Source organism: Nyctibius grandis, chromosome 21 (genome assembly GCF_013368605.1).
Source record: "Nyctibius grandis isolate bNycGra1 chromosome 21, bNycGra1.pri, whole genome shotgun sequence".
In the NCBI taxonomy this organism is placed as follows: Eukaryota; Metazoa; Chordata; class Aves; order Nyctibiiformes; family Nyctibiidae; genus Nyctibius; species Nyctibius grandis.
In genome coordinates, this window is record NC_090678.1 from 6,541,795 (window position 1) to 6,561,104 (window position 19,310).

The following is a 19,310-nucleotide window of genomic DNA, read 5'->3' on the forward strand; positions in this document are numbered from 1 at the left end:
ACAACTTCTACTCAGGAAAAATAAAAAGTAAAACAAAGGTGAATCAATTTCAAGATACGAATGAATAGTTCATATAAGGAAAAAATTAAGGAATTCAGTGTTTGGCTAGAATGAATGTGAACACGAATCCAGGATTGTGGTGGTGGTGGGTTTTTTTTAAATATTATTTAACCATGCTCTGAGACTGACGATAACAATCATGAGATAAGAGAAGATTTAAGTTTTCTTTTTACACACATAACTCCATTTTATAATCTGCAAAGTACCAAGTCAGCTCTGCTGTCACTTGTCTACAGATGGTACTTCAGCCTGTATAAAGCACTCAAAAAAAACCACCTTAAGAAGAGCCACCTCCCTTACTGTTTATCAACAGGACAGTCCAGTCTTCAAAAACACCAACAGTCTGCACCATCATGTAATGTTATCCCACAATATGGAGACTGAATTAGCTAATAACCCTTGGAGTAGCCCAGAATCTGTTAGAATCTACAAGATACTGAGCTCCAGCCTGCTGCAGGAGAGCCTATCAGCTTAGACAAGAATTGCAGTCTTCCTTCTGTCCTCATGCACATCCTCGGCAGATGCCTCCTGACATCCTTCCCAGCTGGGACACAGTAGCTCTCCCTTTTCTCCCTTTGCACCATCTTCCTAGCTTATTCAGGTAATCTCTTCCTTCTCTTTTCCTCAGCTCCTTCTCCTTCCTCCTTTCCTCCCACCAATTCTCTGCTTTCTCCAACCTAAACACAGAGTTAAGAACACCTACAAGAGCGCCTCTGCAGAGGGCTTGCTACACACTACAGAGCAGAGCCAGGTGGCTTGGTCTGGTAGGATGCTGCTAGAGCCCATGCTCTCCTCAGCAGAGAGTCACTCCTGCACTGTGGCTGTTCTGGTGTGGGACAGGGATGAAAAGACAATTGCTTGCAAGGAACTTGCTGCTGCATCGCTCACCACTGTAGCAGCATGTTCACAAGACCAGGCAGAATTCACAGAAGACTGGCAGTACAGAAGACTGGCAGTCCTGCTATGCTGTCACAGATTTCTTGTCATCTCCTGGAGGGACCAAGGGTCATAAAGAAAAACTGGTAGCTTGCTCTTGTAGCGAGAGGCCAAAGCCAAGTGCAGTCAAAACCACATTTCCAGATAAACTTTATTTACAAACATACAAACTTCAGAATTAGTGTGCTGAAAAGCACCAGGACCACAGGCCCCAAAGACAGATCATCACCTCTTTGACAAGTATTATGAAGACAACTGTTGCAAAATGATAAAAATGCTTCTCTCCCAGTCTTTGAGGAGAGAACACAGCTGAATATGAATCCCCCATGGCAAGTTCTGGATGATCTTGTATCCTCCAGCATGAGATAAGCTGCTGGCTGCACTGAAGTTTTGCTGTGAATTGTCCTGAGCTCCTGGCCCAGCACAGCACTGCTTTATTGTAACAGTCCTCAGCTAACAGATTCAATGATCATCAGGAATACAGACCATCCTGTCAGGGAAGCTGACACTATCTCCTCCAGGTGGGAGGAGAAATGCTTTACAAGGGACATGGAAACAGTGGGGAGTGAAAAAAAAATAGATGCCATCTTCCCTTCAATGACACTCCAAAGCCAACAGTCTCAATATGCTATGCTAAAATTATGTTCTGTTCTTCTGCTTTTCTACTTCTCCTTCCCATTACCAGCCCAAAGGTGAATTCCTGTCGGGGAGGGGAGCCCTTGTATCTATTTCCCATTCAATCCTGAAACTGCCATAGTACAGTGGGGTTGTACTGCCCCCTCTTCCCCTCCATAACAGTTGATGTTTGCTGAACTGAATGCTGGTATTTAGAAGCTGTAACCACCTCTGGTTAAACAGATCAGCTTACGTCACTGGCTTTAAGTCAGTTTTTCTTTGCCTCTTTTTCTGCAAGAGGCCAGGAAACCTGAATGTGATACGGCTCTAGTTCTTCTGGAGTGACATAGTCTGGAGCATTGCCCATCAGGTCTCGTCCCCTGAAGGATTTAGGAAAAGCAATGACATCTCGGATACTTGGAGCATCAACGATGAGAGAGATCAGCCTGTCAAGTCCTAGAAGCAGAAAACAAATTGGTGAACCACTTGAGTTATGGCCCTGAATTACTTCCCGATTCAGAAAAATCAGAAAGATGGAGTAGATAATACTACCGAGTTTGAAGAATAAAACTGAAGCAAGTAAGGGGAAAAGAATAATCTTAACCAGTAGCAGAGAAACAGACTTGCCTAAAGAGCAGAAACACATAGCAAAATAAAGCTTTTCAATATTACAAAAAATTCCGCAGCACACCAAGGACTACAAGACAGAAACAAGTGTCTTTGCAAAGACAGCATAACAAGCCAGGGCAGTTAAGTTGCAGGAACACTGTCAGGGCTCTGCCTAACTGCTCAAACAAAGCTCTTGGTCAACCAGTTCTGAAGGATTACAACAACTAGGAGGAATTAAAAAAAGAACAAGAACTCTGGGTGACTGGATGGAGGAAAATCACACTGTAAGACCACAGGTTAAAATGCTAGCTCTGTTTTGGGGAGGGCGGGGGGTTGGTGGGGATGTTTTGCCTTTTTTTTTTCTTTTTTAAAAAAACAAACTTACAAGGTTCTAGGAAAAAAATCTGACATTGCTGTAATGCTGTACCCAGCACTGTAGTGACTTCTGAGGAAGCCATTCCACAACAGCTTAAGCCAACCTAGGTCAGTGCTGATGTATCCTCCCACTCCCTCTGACTCTGGAGCTCCATCTTCTACCTGTGTTGGCACCGGTATCCATCAAGTCCATGCTGAGCCAGATCAGGGAGCTAACTTGGCAGCATTTGTTAACTGCCAGCTTAGCTCCCTGAATTAGTGAACAAAACAGACAAGGAAGAAGGGGAGTGAGACTGAAGCAGAGGGCGAGATGGCAAGGTTGTGGCAGTGACCCAGGGCACGAAACACAAAGTACCATGCTGACCCAGGCCTCTGGGCATGCACTACAGGGATCCTGTGCTGGCTGTGCAGGAATGAGAATAAAGATGACATAATCTTAATGAATACACTGTTTGTAGAACAGCAGATAAGGATCATCCTTAGAGCCACAAACATGTGATTTGGTCCTTGCATAAGAAGCAAAACACACTATGAAGCTGGGGAGGAACACCAAACCATTCTGCACGTGGTGACGAGACCTCTGTTTTCTTCTACAAAACAGCTACAGAGACAGAAGCACTGTATAAGCCCACACAGCATTACCATGTTGGTGGTGCCAAACAGCAACACCAGAACAGCCATCTCTGTCAGGAGGAGACAAGGCTTTTGCTAACAAGCATGAGGCTTGTTCCTCGGATCTAATAAGCCAAAAAAGAGTCACAAGACACCTGCATCCAGGAGAGCTACAGAGCACTCACCTAAAGCAATTCCTCCATGAGGTGGAGCTCCAAACTCCAAAGCCTCAAGCAGGTGGGAAAGCACCTCAGAATCCTCCTGCAAAATTACATAAGTGTCATTGGACAAATAATGCTCTTCCTACTGGCAACGTAAGATGAAGGTATGATGAAACCATCCATCACTCAGGGCTAGCACTTATGTTTCTTTATCTGAGAAGCACATGAGTGTTTCTTTCAGAATTTGAAATGTATCTCCTAGAGAAAGTTAGAGATAGCTGTAGGCGTTACCTTCAGCACTTTCTCCAGCACAAAACGCTGTTGTTCTGCACTATGAATTCTGATGGAGCCACCTCCTATTTCATTGCCATTCAGCACAAGGTCATAGTGTTGGCTACGGACCTGAAAGAGATGAGCAAGCACCTTAGCAAGGCTGGGGCACAGCTGCCTCTAACAACAACCTGCACACGGACAGCAAAGACACTAGGAATGAAGCCATGACATACTACAGCACTGCTCTCTGTGGTACCTTGCAGTTCAGGCACCAGTCCTATCAGAGGCAGGGACTGCTGCTGACAGAGGTGGGAACAGTACAAATCCTTCTGCAAAGTCGATCAAAACCTGAACCAACATGGGATGGGTCAGAATACAAGACTCCTTCCCTTAAGCAACTGTTTCCTGTAAGCCCCTTTTGTCAGGGGCACACATGGGTATTTGCCACTCAGAGTAATCTGGAAGCCATCTCTTCCAGACAGACACATACAACATGCAGTCAGTTCCATGAAAAAACATCCCTTTTTACAGTAAACACAGATGCTACTTGCCCAGTTTTCCAGGACACAAAGCTGTAAAAGAGCCAGCATGGCAGGCATGAAGTTTGTTACCTTTGTGGGATCAGAATAGAGGAGGCTGGTATCTGATGGATGAGGGGCAGTGAAGGGGTGATGAGCAGATTCCAGTTCAGTGGGATTCTCTCCCTTGGGGAGGAAAAGTGGAAAATCCACCACCCACAGAAAGTGAAAAGTCATAGGATGACGGAGTACCAGCCCAGCTGCCTCCAGGAGGTCGGCACTCTCCAACCGAAGGCTTCCTAACGCAGAGCACTGCAAAAGAGAGGGGAGAGAATGAGACGGGGCGATTTTACTAACAGGGAAGTTGCTCAAACACTGACCAGGGAAAGAGTGTTTCATAAAGGTAGTATCAGAGACAGCAGCAGCTCCAGGGTTTGGCAAAGAAAAGTGAGTAAGGAGCTGGAAAGCTCATTTTCTTCCAAATGTTCCATATTCACAGAACTCTCCTAGACTAACCTCAAGCTCTACACAAATGTGGATTAACTGGGGGAGCACACTAAGATCTGCACTTTGCAGACAGCGAAATGAAGGCACAGAAAGAGAGTATGACAAAATGTTGGCTATCAAGCAAAGCATGACACCTTGTCATAAACCAATGCTTGGAAGGCAACATCTGCTGGCAAGAACAGAGAAGGGTAGGGACTGAATCTCCCTACTAATAAGTAGCTGTGCTTCACTCTTGCCATCTGCTTATGGGAGACAAAATTACCTTGTTTTCCAGTCTCTGTTTGAAACTTTAAAAATTAAATTAAGGTGAGAGGAAAGGAGGCACTGATTCGTTCCTGGTTTATGTTCCAGCCTTCATTTCAGTTACGAGTTCTTCCCAGAATTTGACTGGGGGAAATAAAAGCAATAGGTACATTTCATGCATTTTATGCTCTTGCTACAGCTTCAGCTCCAGAGAAACACAGAATTAGATGATGACCTACTTTAATAATAAGAATAATTAGACTGAGGTCAGATAACATCAAAGCCATCATCAGTCACATTCAACTCACACAGCCACCCAATACTTCCTACCACTTGCTTGTGTTCACCAGCTGCCAGCAGTACCACATCATCCACCTGCATGTTCAGCGCTCGGATAAGCTCTGACTGCTGCTTCTCACCAAGAAACTTTGTAAGCAGAGACTTCAAGCTTCCATCAGGCCTGCAGATAATTTCCATGATTTCCTAAAGAAAGATAAGAGTATGTTCAGTCCAGTGCTGCCCTCTCTTGTCTTGAAGGATAACATGCTCACGCACTGACTCAGCTATTAAAAACTGCTCTTCTACCTTCCTCTGCCTGCAAGTGCCTTTACACACACTTTGTCATTCACCATTTCCAATGCCTCAGCAGTGTTTCTGTCTCACCTGGTTAAACTGCGATTTTGCAGACTCCTTTAATGACTCAAAATCTTTATTTTTAAGATATCTCTGGGGAAAGAGCAAGAGAACACACATTAAACATCAGCAAATTCTATGGAAAGCCCGACCAGGATTCAAATCTACTGACTGAGCTGTTTCTAGACTTCTCGAGTTCTTCTGTTTCTAGTACAAGTTCTTATGAGGGCTGTGGAATAGGACAGAGCCCACAGCATGAGGCTACAGCTGGGTGTCTTCTCCAAGGGCTCCTTTCAGGAAGAGGCCCTGCTAGGTTGTACATCTGGCTGCAGATTTTCTCCCTGCTCACAGATCAGATGTAGCTGGTCAGCAGAGTCAGATCATACCAACTAATTGCCTCTAGCATGCAGGAACAAGGCTATAACACCACACTGTTGATGGGGAAGGCACAGCTCAACTTGGAGGAACAGAAGCAAACCAACTGGGCTGACTCTCATGTGCAAAGAAACACAGTAGATGTGAAGATCTGCATCAAGATCTTTATTTTTTTCAGCTACTCTAACGTTTAGAGGGGCTCAAGATTCCACTTTTGTTCTGCTGAAATGCACACCCTAGTGCCCTCTCGTGGAAGCCAGTAACTTGCACGTTGTGCCAAAATTAAGGAATCCCAAGAGAAACAAGCCATGGTCAGAAAGTCCTGTTCCCCAATAAAACTCCGTGTTTAGTGGATTTTTTTTTCCATACTGCCCAAGCTGCAAAGACAGCACAGCCAGAATTAAATCTGCTTTCCTGCCAAAATACATGGCTGTGTCAAATAATGTTCTACATCTGTTGTCAACCTTGGATTTGGTCCATGACATTCTCATTACAAGACATGAGTTGTGCCCATAAATGCAGCAAAAGTAAACATGAGAAGGGCATGTAACCACCTGGCCTTTCTCTCACTAGTCCAGAACAGAGCTGTGCCATACCCGGCTCTATTTCAATCTCTTGCCACAGGGCACAATTTGTTATTGAGATGCACATCAGGAGCCAGCCTCAACAAAAGGAAGCTGAAACCCCGAGAAGCTTCCCTATCCTCGAGGGACCTTGCAGTTCTGTTTTCTTCCTCCCCTTCCTGAGGACAATATATTCTTCCCATCGCCTGATCGTCTCCATTCCCCTCTTCTAACACCACTCAGCCCAACCTGACGTCAATCACAACCAATCCCAAGCTCCCTGAAGGGCTTTACTCCCCCAGTAATAGCAAGGAACATTTCCACACCAACAAAATACCCATTTTGAATTCCTTTATTTATTTCACATAAACCATAAGCAGTATGCAAAAGCATCACTTACCACTCCCTGAGGGATACATATGGCTTTGACAGTGCCACGTGGGTAACTGAGGGCATTCTGCACAAATTCAATGTCTGATCTTCGTAAAAAGTCACTGATATCCACTATCTGAGAAAGGAGAGATCACAGGAAAAAGCAGTGGTGGTAGGAACATGAAGTAGAAATCCTGCACCTGTGTCTTAATGCCTTCAACACCACTCCCTGGGATATAATTTCTTTGCTCAGAGAAATCAAATGATTCCCAGAAAAAAAGTGAATGGGGCCAAGCTGGAATAACCATTAGGAGGCTGAGCACTGCAGAAACAGAAGTGCAAGACAGCCAGGAAAACCTAAGGTTGAGATGGTGACATCCTACCACAGTGAAGAGAAATGTATACTGAGAAAGAAACCCCCAAAATTAATTCCTGGGGAAATATAAGATGCTTTCTTGCTTTTCAGCACTGCTCCTCTTAATACGTGTCAATATTCTTATTTCATACTTTCATATACTTGTTTCATATACAGTGTATGCACACAACTGTAGTTGGTTATCTTGAAAATATCTTCAGGCCATTAAAAGGCTGGAGAAACCTGTCTCATGAAGCATGCTCACCAGGAGTATGCTTTGGAGTGCAGCAGAGAAAAGCACTTATGGTATCTGTGGATGCCTTATGGGCTTCTGTTCCTAAGACAGTCAAGATACATTGCTTCCTAACACTCCATTATCTTTAAAATAAAGTGTTCTTAAAACATATTTTCCCACAACCAAATAATCAAACCCCTTCTTCTCCAAGAGATGATTACCTATACAAAGCAGCAATGATGGCACAGACACTTTGGGTAAATTACAGCATTAAGAACTGCAGCCAATCGCTATACATGATTTAAACAAAGATTATTCTTAAAACACTAACAGAAAGGAGAAGCTGCAGATTTCCAATGGGCAAACCCTCACCTTCATCCCAAAACGAGTGTCTGGTTTATCAGTCCCATAGTCAGCCAGTGCCTCCTCGTATGTCATGGACGGGAAAGGAGTCGTAATGGAGCCTCTTTCCTCAGGCCAGGAATATTGCAGGAGGCCCTCGATCAGTCTCTGTATCCCAGCTTGATCTACAAACGACATCTCTATATCTATCTTAAAACAGAAAACAAGAGGGGGGATTTCACATTAGCTACAGTTTTTGCCTTTGCACTGCTACTTGCAGAAGCTCTTGACAATAAAGCCAGCATAAAAAGAAACAATATACTACCCAAAATCACAGCATGACTGCATCAGACTGAGGATATGCTTATGATCTCACTACAGCCTCATGACTCAGGCAACAATCTCCTCAGAGAACTGGATGAGGTAATGATGACAAGGACAGAGGGAGAAACCTTGAATGAACCAGGCTAACTCTGCCTGGGATCTCAAGGCTGAGGAATGGGACGCCCGACCCAGCAGGACAGGAAGAGATTGCATCATCAGGCACAATGACTGCTGCAGCACAACCCCTGTATCTACAGCACCTGGGACTGGGCAGTCAGCCAAGGACAGTAACCACTCTGTGCAAGTCCCATGCTAACTTCAAGGGGCTGTGTCTGTGAAATACACAGCAAACAACACTGTACCCCCCAAGCAGCACAAGAGCTAGCAGAAACTAGGCCTTCAGAAGGGAAAACAGCCACAAGCTGTTTGGGGTGAGGAGGAGGGTAAAAGGCAGTGTGAGCTGGTTTACCTGAGTGAATTCAGGCTGCCTGTCAGGCCGCGAACCTTCATCTCTGTAGCAGCGAGCAACCTGAAAGTACCTGCAACAGTACTTTTCCTTAGATAACAATTTAAAGTACCCTAAATTAAATTGTGGCTATAGAACCAATCGTTAAAAAAGCAGTAGTCTGTTCCCTTTACAGCAGATGATCATAGCCCTGGTTGTTCCCATCCCCTTAAAGGTATGATATTGAGTGGAAGCAACTGTATCAGCAGCTGTATCCATCTCCAACCACACCTCCCAGAGGCACGTGGAAGCTACCAGGTAAGCTGTGTCCCAACAGGGGCATACACAACCCCTTTCCCACCTGCTCCAAACCTGGACTCTAGTAAGGGCCATGCAAAACTCAATCATAATCAAGACCTGGCCTGCAGTTCAATGCATGAACAACTGTCTCCCTCTCCTTCAACTTGATTTGGAGGAACAAGCCAAGTTAAAAGCTTTGTACTCATGCACCCTGAGAACAAGCTTTCCTTGTCTCAGTCCTGCTCTCCTGCCCAGCCTCATCTCAATTAGTTCTATAGGTTACTCTTGGTGAGGCTTTTATCACACACTAGATTTTCTGCCCTTCAGGCAGACTGTGCTTCAGATCAGGTTTCCATAATAACAGTGAAGATTTCAACGTTCAAATAGGATACATTTCCTCTTACCGGGAAGCAATATTGCTGAGGGGCAAAGGGTCCGGCCTAGCTAGAAAGTCTCAAGTATATAAGGATCCCTCTTCATGACACAAAACCCTTGGCAGTAAGTTTTTAGGGGAAGTATCTAAAACATCACAGCTCAAAGCAAGCAAACCCTGAACAGGACTCCAAAAAACTCTTACCTGTCCAGGCCTCCAACCATGAGGAGCTGCTTGAACTGCTGAGGACTCTGTGGCAGAGAGTAGAACTTACCCGCTTCCCTCGAAGGCACAAGGAATTCTTTTGCTCCCTGGCATCAAAAAAGAGAAAAGCTTACACAGTCAGCAAATAGATGGCCTCAATTCCCCGACACAGAAAGAGCTGACCTGAATATACCTAGCACACAACAGAGATATGCTGGTTTCCAAGAGTTGTTGAGTTTTAGGCCATTTTCCCCCTTCTCTTTCAGAATCACAGAATCAATCAGGTTGAAAGAGACCTCCGGGACCATTGAGTCCAACCTCTGACCTAACACCACTGTGTCAACTAGACCATGGCACTAAGTGCCCCATCCAGTCTTTCTTTAAACACCTCCCGGGATGGTGACTCCACCACCTCCCTGGGTAGCCCATTCCAATGCCTAATAACCCTTTCCGACAATAATTGTTTCCTAATGTCTAACCTGAACCTCCCCTGGCGCAGCTTGAGGCTGTGTCCTCTAGTCCTGTCACTAGTTCCTGGGAGAAGAGGCCGACCCCCACCCCGCTACACCCTCCTTTCAGGTAGTTGTAGAGAGCAATAAGGTCTCCCCTCAGCCTCCTTTTCTCCAGGCTAAACAATCCCAGTTCCCCCAGAAGATTCAGCTCTTCCTCTTGCCCTGGCTTTTCTTGCTCAAAATATTACAAGTAGATACAGAATAGCAAAAATATAGAGTTTATCAATGATAACAAATGGGCTTTAAAGAAAAGTCCACCTGAACTTTTCATCTGAGCACCTGCACTAGAGACAAGCCATTTCCTACCATCACCCCACCAAGCAGTCAATGCAAATTCTTCAAATGGAACATTCTATCACGTTCTTCCTCCCACAGATTCTTTTGTGTTTGATGGCATGAGTTCACACTGTAACCTTTCCCTCTACTACAGGCTTACTTCACTTTAGGATCTTCTTGTTTTCTAAACCTTCGCCCCTGATTTGAATATGAGGGAACTCACAAAGGGATTTAAAAGGTTTTGAGAAGGGCAATGGAATCACTGCCTTGTTTCCACAGGCACCCAAGCTAAATACTATAAAATTCAGCAGCTGGTGTTTTAGGTCTGGACCTCTACCCTAGAAACTGTAGGCAAGCTTGGCATGAGCTTGGGCCAGGTCTTTTCCTTGAAATCAGCCCCTGATCTGGCTGTGTTTGGGTTGGCAGGGAGGAATCTCTTCTCTAGACCCTGTGAAAGAGTAGTTTTGTTTCTTTCACCTAATCTACTCCTTCTGCTTTACAAATCTATTTTGGCTGCTCGGTCACTTGTACCAAGGCTGTGCCAGAGAATTGTGGCATCACTGAGGAGAGTGAAAGGGAAAAGACAAGGCTGACGACACCACTCCTTACACAGAACTGCACAACCACATACTGTTTGCATCCACATACAGCTTATCATGTTTACTGGCCAAAAATCTTTCTTCAGCAGGACAGACTCCACCCACTTTGTGCAGTCCCACTGTGTGACAATGCTTTGAAGAACTAAGAGCCAATTTCAGAGACAATGCACAAGGTGACATGGGTTTGAGTGCAAATTAGTGCAGGGTACACTCTTTGGAGGTGAGTGGAGGATGGCTGTGGAAGGAGTAGCAGCTAATAAGAGAAAACAGCTCTCCACTTTACCATACTATAGCCTACACGAGCATCTGGACTGCTCATCTACTGCAGCGTGGGCTGGCTGTTCCCTCAGTAGTTCTGTAACACAGACTTCACAACAGTAAAGAACAGTGTTTTAGGTTTGGGGTTTTTTCCCCAAAACACTGCTCTGATCACCACTCTTGAAATGTGGGTCCCCTTTGGCTTCCCTGATGTTTCCTGCTCTCCGCTGTCTCATGCAAGATGTGGGCTTTATCCTCTGTTCCTGTCACAGTTCAGGCCTAGTAACAAATGCAGCAGCAATTTGCTCAGCTGTGAGGAAGGAAATATCCAATACATGAAGACAGCCTTCTGCACAGCTGAAAAATCACACCGAACTCTGAAGACTACTGCTCTCCGTCAGGAAGAGGGTATAAAAGTAGAGAGAAACTAAAAAGAACTGAGAATTTCTCAGCACTCATCTCAGTACGAAGAAAAGTGACCATACAAACTGAAATTTAAAAAACCGTCAGTGCACGTGTTTCCTAACCTACGAGTCAATGTTTCACACCTCTTCTACAGACCTTCTTCCACTTACCCAGGCAAGAGAAGACTGAAACACTAAACTTTCCAGCAAGAAAGGCAAACACAGCAATTAAAGAGTGATATGTCTAATAAAATGACAATGAAACGCACAGTCTTTCCAGAATTCTCTAGGAATTGCAGCAAACAGAGGCTACCCTTTTCAAGGTAGTTACAGTTTTCAATAAACTTTGCAAAACACCTTCCTTCGCCATCTTTTGCTCCCACCACAGGCATACTTCTACCATTGAGCTCTGCTCAACTGTTGAATCAAATCTAGTATCAACATCTTGGATTCTTTTGCAGTAATTAGGTTAAACACATACAGGACTCGAGTCTCACATCACACCTAATGCGGAAACTGCATGGATCATTATTGGGAGACTGGATTCTGTAGAGGGCAATCCCACAGCCTCAGACAGCTATTTTGCAGAAGCAAATCTACAAGTTCTAAGCTAACAACACAGCCTAGAAGTGCAACAGGAAGGGACCAATTTCCCCCATTACAAAATCCCACTTGTGATGAAACGGCTGTTTGTACATTACGCTCAAAAAAAATCTGTTAACCAACTTGGTCTGAAATATCCCAAAGGAGGATTCTCCACCTCCTGCTCTGTGAGACTAATGCGTAACAATACACCATCCAAGACGGGTTTAAATGCAAGAACTCCATGTGTTAGCTGCATCAACAATTCCTGGACTACAGCTCTCTTCTCTGTGATTCTTTTTGAAATGAAAGAAAGGCATACAAACTCAGAAATTAAAATGCCTTGAGCAGCACCACTGCAGTAACCTACTAGTTAAGAAATAAATGCTAGGGAAACAGTGCTTAGAGGAAGTTTTTTGGTCTTATAATCTGGCTGTCCCAGGACAGGACTTACATTCAACATTCACTCTACAAGACAGAAGCTTTATTCACTTGAAGGTTCAAAATTAAGACACTAGATGTCACCTCTTGCCTTTCACTCCCGCTACTTTTAAAAGGATCCATGTATCATATCAGAAATTTGCACATGAGCTGTTACTTAGTGAGGGAACATCAACGAAGACAGAGTGGCAAGTGACAATCATTCAACCATGAACTGCCTATGCAATCACAGGAGGCTAAAATGCACTACTAACAGAATACATACCCCTGGGGTTCTTTTAAAAAGCGTTGGAGTTTCTACATCCACGAACCCTGAGGAACAAACACACGCTTCAGACACAGAATATGGTGAGAGCAGGGAGAACTAGTATGACACAAAGTTGACTGGAGTAGGGTTAGTCCACAAAATAGGTAATCTAGCACACCATGCAGCCTCTCCAAAATCCACAGATTTTGTTGCTTTGAAGAATAACTTGTGTACTGACAGACTTAAAGGCTCTGAGCTACCCTGATGCCCTTCCAGAACTGTCGATGACAGAGGACTCCATATGGGCTGAAAAATTGTTAATTCTCTATCCATTTTGAACTGGGCTTTGCTTTTCCAAAAAGGACTTTCCTGATTTTAAGATCAGCAAAAGCCCTGTAAGAAATCCGTCCCTTTGACATACCTCAAGTTGGGTGACTGAAAGAGGGAAACTACCTGCAAAAGGCCCTTTCTCACTGGATATAGCTCATCTGAAACAACTGGTTTGTAGCATGCTAAGAGATTTCAACACACTTTGTTCTTCAGGCCTGCCAGCATCCCTCTAAAGACACCACTGCAAGCAGACATGTCCTTACTAAGTGTGACCAGTTTGGAGTACCAAGTTGACTGGCAATCTCTCCCAGTAACAGGAAACAGAAGGGAGGGCCAAAATGTTGTTTGCTGCACAGTTTGTTCTTCAAGCACTTGTCTTACCATGGAGGTTACAGAGATATTCGCGCATCCTCATCACTATCTGTGATCTCAGCCGCAAGTTATACTGCAACTGGAAGCTACGCAAGTCCAAGTAGCGATACTGCATCCGTAAGGCCTCCGATTTCTGGAGATAAGAGATAATTAGGATTAAGAGACAAAATTCAAATTGCACGTCCAATGAAGCTGTTCCCAAAGCCACAAGACAAAGGGGGAAGCTAAAAAACAATGCTGCTCTATTGCCACAACCCACCATTACCCACACCCTACACAAACAAACATCAGCCACTGAGAATGTTGCCATGCACGACAATTACTTTTAAAAAAAACCCCAAAAACCACAACAGACACATTTACTGTGATAAATGCTGCCTCAATAAAGCTCAGGATTTCAGCCCTCCTTATTCTCAATCCACTGCAACAGAGAGTTGCAATCCTCCTCGCGATTTTTAAGCAGAGGAGTGGTATCATGCACAGATCTAAAGGAACAACTAAATGGTGACACATTCTTACTACAGGCAGGAAAACAAAAGTAGTGCAGATGTTGGGAATTATCCAGGACCTGTAACATGGAAGGAAGAGGACCCAGTTTTCCCAATTCCAACACCTATGTAACAGTCACAGTTTCAATGGCACAGAGAATATCTTCAATTAACAGTGATGCCTCTCCTACACCATGGAGCCTGCAATAAAACTAACCTCTTAGAAGACTCTGTACTTACCGAGGAAGAAAATCCCCTGGCTGACTAGCTACTTGTCCAGATAAGACGAATCACCCTTGCCTTAAAACACAGCACTGCATTGGCAAGTTCTGTTTCACACTCTCAAAAAAGCTAGCATAGTCTGATTTCTTTCACTCTTCCCTTTACCATCTGTTCTTACAGTGATATTCAAAAACCCTGTGCACTGGAATCATTCAGGCCTTATTTTCTGCTTAACTCTCATTAGAAATACATCCTCACAGCTAACAAGCAGCACCTCTATTTTAAATACCATCCTTCCCCCAAAGCAGAGCTGGGAGAACCAAAGCTCTCTGATGTTTTGCCATCACCCTGGGCAAATTCCCAATTTATTGAAAAGCTACCACTTTGGTTAAAAAAAAAAAAAAGAAAAGAAAAAAACATGGATACCTTGATAAAATCCTTGATTTCAAAAGGTAGCTTCTTGCAGGAGTTTAGGATCTCTGCAGTCTCTGCCTTCACTTCAATATCCCCTGTTGGCATTTTCTGGAGCAAAAAGGCAAGAAAAAAATTAGATTCAAAACTTAGGGAAAACAATTGGACAAAGGTATTTGACAGATGGTCGGGGGAAAAAAGAAGCCCATGTGATTATCCTCCCTGCCTTCTAACACAGTATAACTCAGAGAACTTCTCTCAAGGACAGATTTCTCCTAGATCTCCCTTCTGTTCAGAAAAACATAAGTCACTTCACCAAAGATGGCATGTTCTTTCCCAGTAGCATACTGATCTCTGTAAGAGATATAATTACTTTTCCTTTGCCTTCTCCTTGAAGGACATGATAAGCACAGAGGAATAGTCAGGCACAGACCCTTCTAGGGCACATACATTTGGACAAAATACTAGTTCCATTAGCTGCAACAAAACCACGCAGTATACATTGTAGTGTGCATTAGCAGCATCACCATCAGTCCTTAATACAAGTCAAAAAAGGCAACTTGTGAGGAACTTCTCAGAACTTCCAGTTCTGAACACCAGTTCTCAGAACTTCCAGTTCTGAACACCAGTTCTCAGAACTTCCAGTTCTGAACACCAGTTCTCAGAACTAGTCTTCTTTTTCTTAGATCCCGAGGGATAACAGACAGCTTCCCCCACTTAGCACTGTGCTACATCAAAGTTCATTCAATCCTGCAGAACTCTTTGTGTTTACTAGGGAAAGTATATACAACCTTCCAACAAAATGATAAATGATTAAAAGAAATAAAAGCATGGCTTAAAGCTTGCATTCTTTATGGGCATCTGTAAGTGGTCAGAGCAAAAAAAAATATGGCCAGAAACCCAGGTTCTCTTTTTAGGCCTGCCAATAATGGGATACATACAATCCTGACAGATTAAACTATGGTTGATTACAATGAGAGCTGAGGAACGCACAACATGAAAAATCGATTCAACCTCTGTTTCCTGTACAATAAGAACAGCAAAATCTATGACAAGTGAGAAATAGGTCATCACATGCTGTGGAACTTGTGACGACAATGCTTATTTTCAAGAAAGAAATTAACTCAATCACACTTTGAAAGCCTGAAAAAGCTAGCCATTATCCTTTCAAAGGGCTGGAATACAATTTAATTTGTGGGTGTCTGTAATGCGTTCTCCTAACTTACATGTCATAGTATCTAAGGATAGGCTGTCACACACCCAGAACCCATGACAAAACTATGACACAAAACCCGCCATAATCCTACTATCCAGTGCTCTTTTCCACAAGGAATAAAACCCCTGGAAGATCCCCACATCCTCACCGGATTCTCCTGTCCTGGGGGCCGAGGGGACACAATTCCAGTCACTCGCACAACAGACTCCACTGGGGCATTAGACAAAAGCTTCTTCACGTGGGAATGTGCCTGCAAGAAGACACCAAAGTCTCTCAGAAATTCAAAGAACAGGACAAATGCACCATGCCCAAGGGCCTCATTTCATAATGGCCCATTTGAATCCAGGATCACTCCTCATAACCCAGAGGAAACAGCATTAATGTTTCTGTTGCAGTGTCAGATCAGAGCTCTCATAACGCTTAAGTCTATTTGTGAGTCAGAGCACTCAGTCTGACAAAGCACCTCATTCTGCTCTCCATGCCCGCTGGACCCAAGCTACCACAGAAAAAAAGAAACTAGGAATTCATATTTTGGTAGCACTTACCTCATCCTGTGGAATGACGATCTGGGTCAGTCCCTGGAAATCTCTCAAAACCAGAAACAGGCCTTGTCTGATCCATGAAAAACACAAAAGGAAAAGGTTTTTTTCAAGAACTCAGTAGTCTTCTGCTTTTTAAGCCAAAGCACATGGCAACTAGCTGCTTTCTGTGCCTTGTGACTAATCTCAAAGCACTTCCAAGTAATGTACGTACAGATACTTTTCCCACATCTGAATCTAATCTGAACAATTTGTTTCAGATTTTGCCCAGCCACAGACAAACAATGTGCCAATAACCAGTAGAGGTAGGAGTTTAATTTGAACATTAATCCCTGTAGAGCAGGGATTCTGAACACGTGCAATTCCCTCCTGGGGCACATCATTCAGATAAACACATTTAGATGAGCAATAAAACTAAAGTTCACACGTATAAAAAAAAAAAATCCAACCACAAAACAAGAAGGAGAACACTGGTCCCATAAAAAGTTTCACATGAACAATCCACACTCCTAGACCCAGAATCATAAATCTTGATCTCTTGAGCTGCAGTAGAGACAGCTACCATTGTACTTAATCCATCAAGAACTGTCAGATGGAACACGCTCTGGCTGTCTTTAAAAGCAAGAGCGCAATGATCTCATTGCAATAATCCTGTTTCCTGGAACTCCATCCATGACTGTTTACAGATGAGATGCTCAGGACCTCCAAAAAAAGCCAAATCCACGCAGATCATCACCGCAGAGCGACACTGGATAAAAACCAGCCTCTCTGGACTGTAAAATGCACAAGGTGACTTTTGATACAAATTAATTTAATCAAAGCCACAGGACCTATCTCCATTTCACAAGCACATACCCCGGAACAGAACATTTTGGAGCATTGTCCATGCTATATGCAGAACACGCTTTTCACCCTACATTTACAGAACATTCATCTCCATTGGGAGTGATTATATCGTGCCACCTATAGCAAACTATTGGAATTAACACTTCATCCTCTGCTTACTACCTTTTCTTAATATTTCTTTTTTAGGCAAAGCTTGCATACTTTAAATATGCATCATCACATGCTGTAGCTGAAAAGACAAACAACATCGTTTCCTTAAAATTTACGGACACTATATAAAAGAAATTATTTGCTCACAGCTGTTAGAATTGCTATAAATATGGTATTACTTGTTTTCTCTCCTATACAACGAGGGTAGTAATATTTAACTGCTTTACAATGTTGTAATGAGGATCAATTAACATTTGTATGAAACTCTGAAATTTTAAATACTGATCCGGCACGGTTCTCAACTGTTTTACTGTCTTCAGAAGCGACTGCAGCAGGATATGAAAAGATAACCTGAAGCATAAAAAGGAGGGTTTGAATCCAGGCCTAGAGCAAGTAGGCATCTCCATTTTCACCTTCGTTTGCATTTACCTTTGATACTGAATCCATCCATACAGTGTGACCTCTTGTCCCACATGAGCAGAACGCAGCTCTCCACAAGTGTTGGTCCGAGTGACGAAGCTATTGAAGTCTTGAATAAAAATAATAAGTTATTCTGTGGCTTTTGCAGACAAGCAAGACAAAACAGTTACAGAGATCCCCCCTCAACACCAATATAATTTAGACATATCCAAAGAAATTACTTCATATACCCCCAATACAACTGCCGTGACGTTAGGACATAAATATAATATGTCATTATTCTAAACAATTTTTAAGAGGAATTATTTCTACTTCTCAGTCCTGAACACAGCCTTGCTGCAAACTGTTGTCCTGCAAATTTCAGGGGCAAGAGAAGGCAAAGCAGCAGATCAGTCCTGAGGCACGCAGACAAGGCCACATTTGAACCCAGAAGGCACAGCAGAAAGGGGGCTTGACAAGCCAAGACTGAAACATACTGAAACGCCCAGGTGTTTCCTGCCTGCAACTACTGGTAAAAGGCCACGATTACAGAAGACTTTCCACAGCCCCCAGTGTGCCTGCCATCACGACTTAGTTGTAAAACCAAGCACAGCATTTACAGAACATGCTACAGCTTCAGCTTGCAAGCAGAAATTTGAAGGGTGCTATTACCTAAACATCTATATATGTGTGTCTAACCACGTGAACTAGTCTCCCCTGCTACCTTCATCACAGCCTGAAGGTTGTAAAGGAGAGGGCAAGAAGGTTTGTTTTCACATTAGACACTCAGCTACCCCTGTTGTTTACAGACTGTGTGCTACAGAATAAAGAGGGGGGGGAAAAGCAAAGTAAAAGCTCAGGAAAAAAAAAATTAGACAAATTGGCTTTGATATACTTTGAATCACAAGTCACTAAGATGGCAAAAGTCAAACAAAAACATGATTTAGAGAACACATTTTCAAAAATTATCCAGGAAAAACAATTTATTATGAGTGTGCCTTCAGTCTCCTCCACAGGCTGCCCTAACCTGGATCCCAGGGAGACAAAAGCCCCCACCAAAACACAGAAGAGGCGGCGGCATGGGTAAGACAAATGCTTCTTTCTCACCTGGAGCCGCCGGTGCCGGGGCAGGGGCCGCCCGGTGCAGAGCCCGCCGGCAGCCCGGCCAGGCCAGCGCTCCGGGCAGGGGCGGCAGCGCCCTGGGCAGCAGCCGCAGCAGGCGGGGCAGGGCCATCTTACGGCCTGCACCTGAATCGGAGACAAGAGGGGACCGTCACAAACCTGCGAGTGGTTAAACATAGAGACACGGGAGGGAAAGCATCAGGCCGCGGGCCCCATCTCCCGCAGGGGCCTGGGGCAGCGGCAGGGAGCGGAGCCCCTGCGGCCGGGGCCGGGAGCGGCGGGGAGGCCCCCAGCCGCAGCAGGGGGATCACCTCGCGGTAAGGCCCGCTTCCCCCGCGCTCGTCGAGGGAAGGTCTCCTCACCCTGGGCCGCGGCGGAGCGGCCGCGCCGAAGGACCCCCCCACCCCGCCAGCGCCTCCCTCACCCGCTTCCGCCCGCCACAAACATGGCGGCGGGGGGCGGCCCG

The 19,310-nt window shown here is 44.3% G+C and overlaps 1 protein-coding gene across 2 annotated transcripts; it reads right to left on the reverse strand.

Moving 5' to 3' along the window:
* Positions 1-1,129: 1,129 nt before the first annotated feature.
* On the reverse strand, positions 1,130-19,262 carry DARS2 (aspartyl-tRNA synthetase 2, mitochondrial). Of its 2 annotated transcripts, none has more exons than XM_068416918.1 (18): positions 19,207-19,262; positions 18,830-18,970; positions 17,753-17,852; positions 16,334-16,400; positions 15,937-16,038; positions 14,588-14,683; positions 13,461-13,584; positions 12,768-12,814; positions 9,431-9,537; positions 8,578-8,647; positions 7,815-7,994; positions 6,881-6,988; positions 5,573-5,635; positions 5,240-5,392; positions 4,253-4,471; positions 3,660-3,770; positions 3,393-3,468; positions 1,130-2,067 (listed from the first exon to the last, which is right to left on the reverse strand). In XM_068416918.1, the coding sequence occupies exons 2-18, from the start codon at positions 18,954-18,956 to the stop codon at positions 1,880-1,882; spliced, it is 1,938 nt and encodes a 645-aa protein (XP_068273019.1). In that variant the 5' UTR covers positions 18,957-18,970; positions 19,207-19,262; the 3' UTR covers positions 1,130-1,879. The 2 variants fall into 2 exon arrangements, with proteins under 2 accessions (XP_068273019.1, XP_068273018.1); XM_068416917.1 differs by having other exon boundaries at positions 19,156-19,248.
* Between the last annotated feature and the right edge of the window lie 48 nt (positions 19,263-19,310).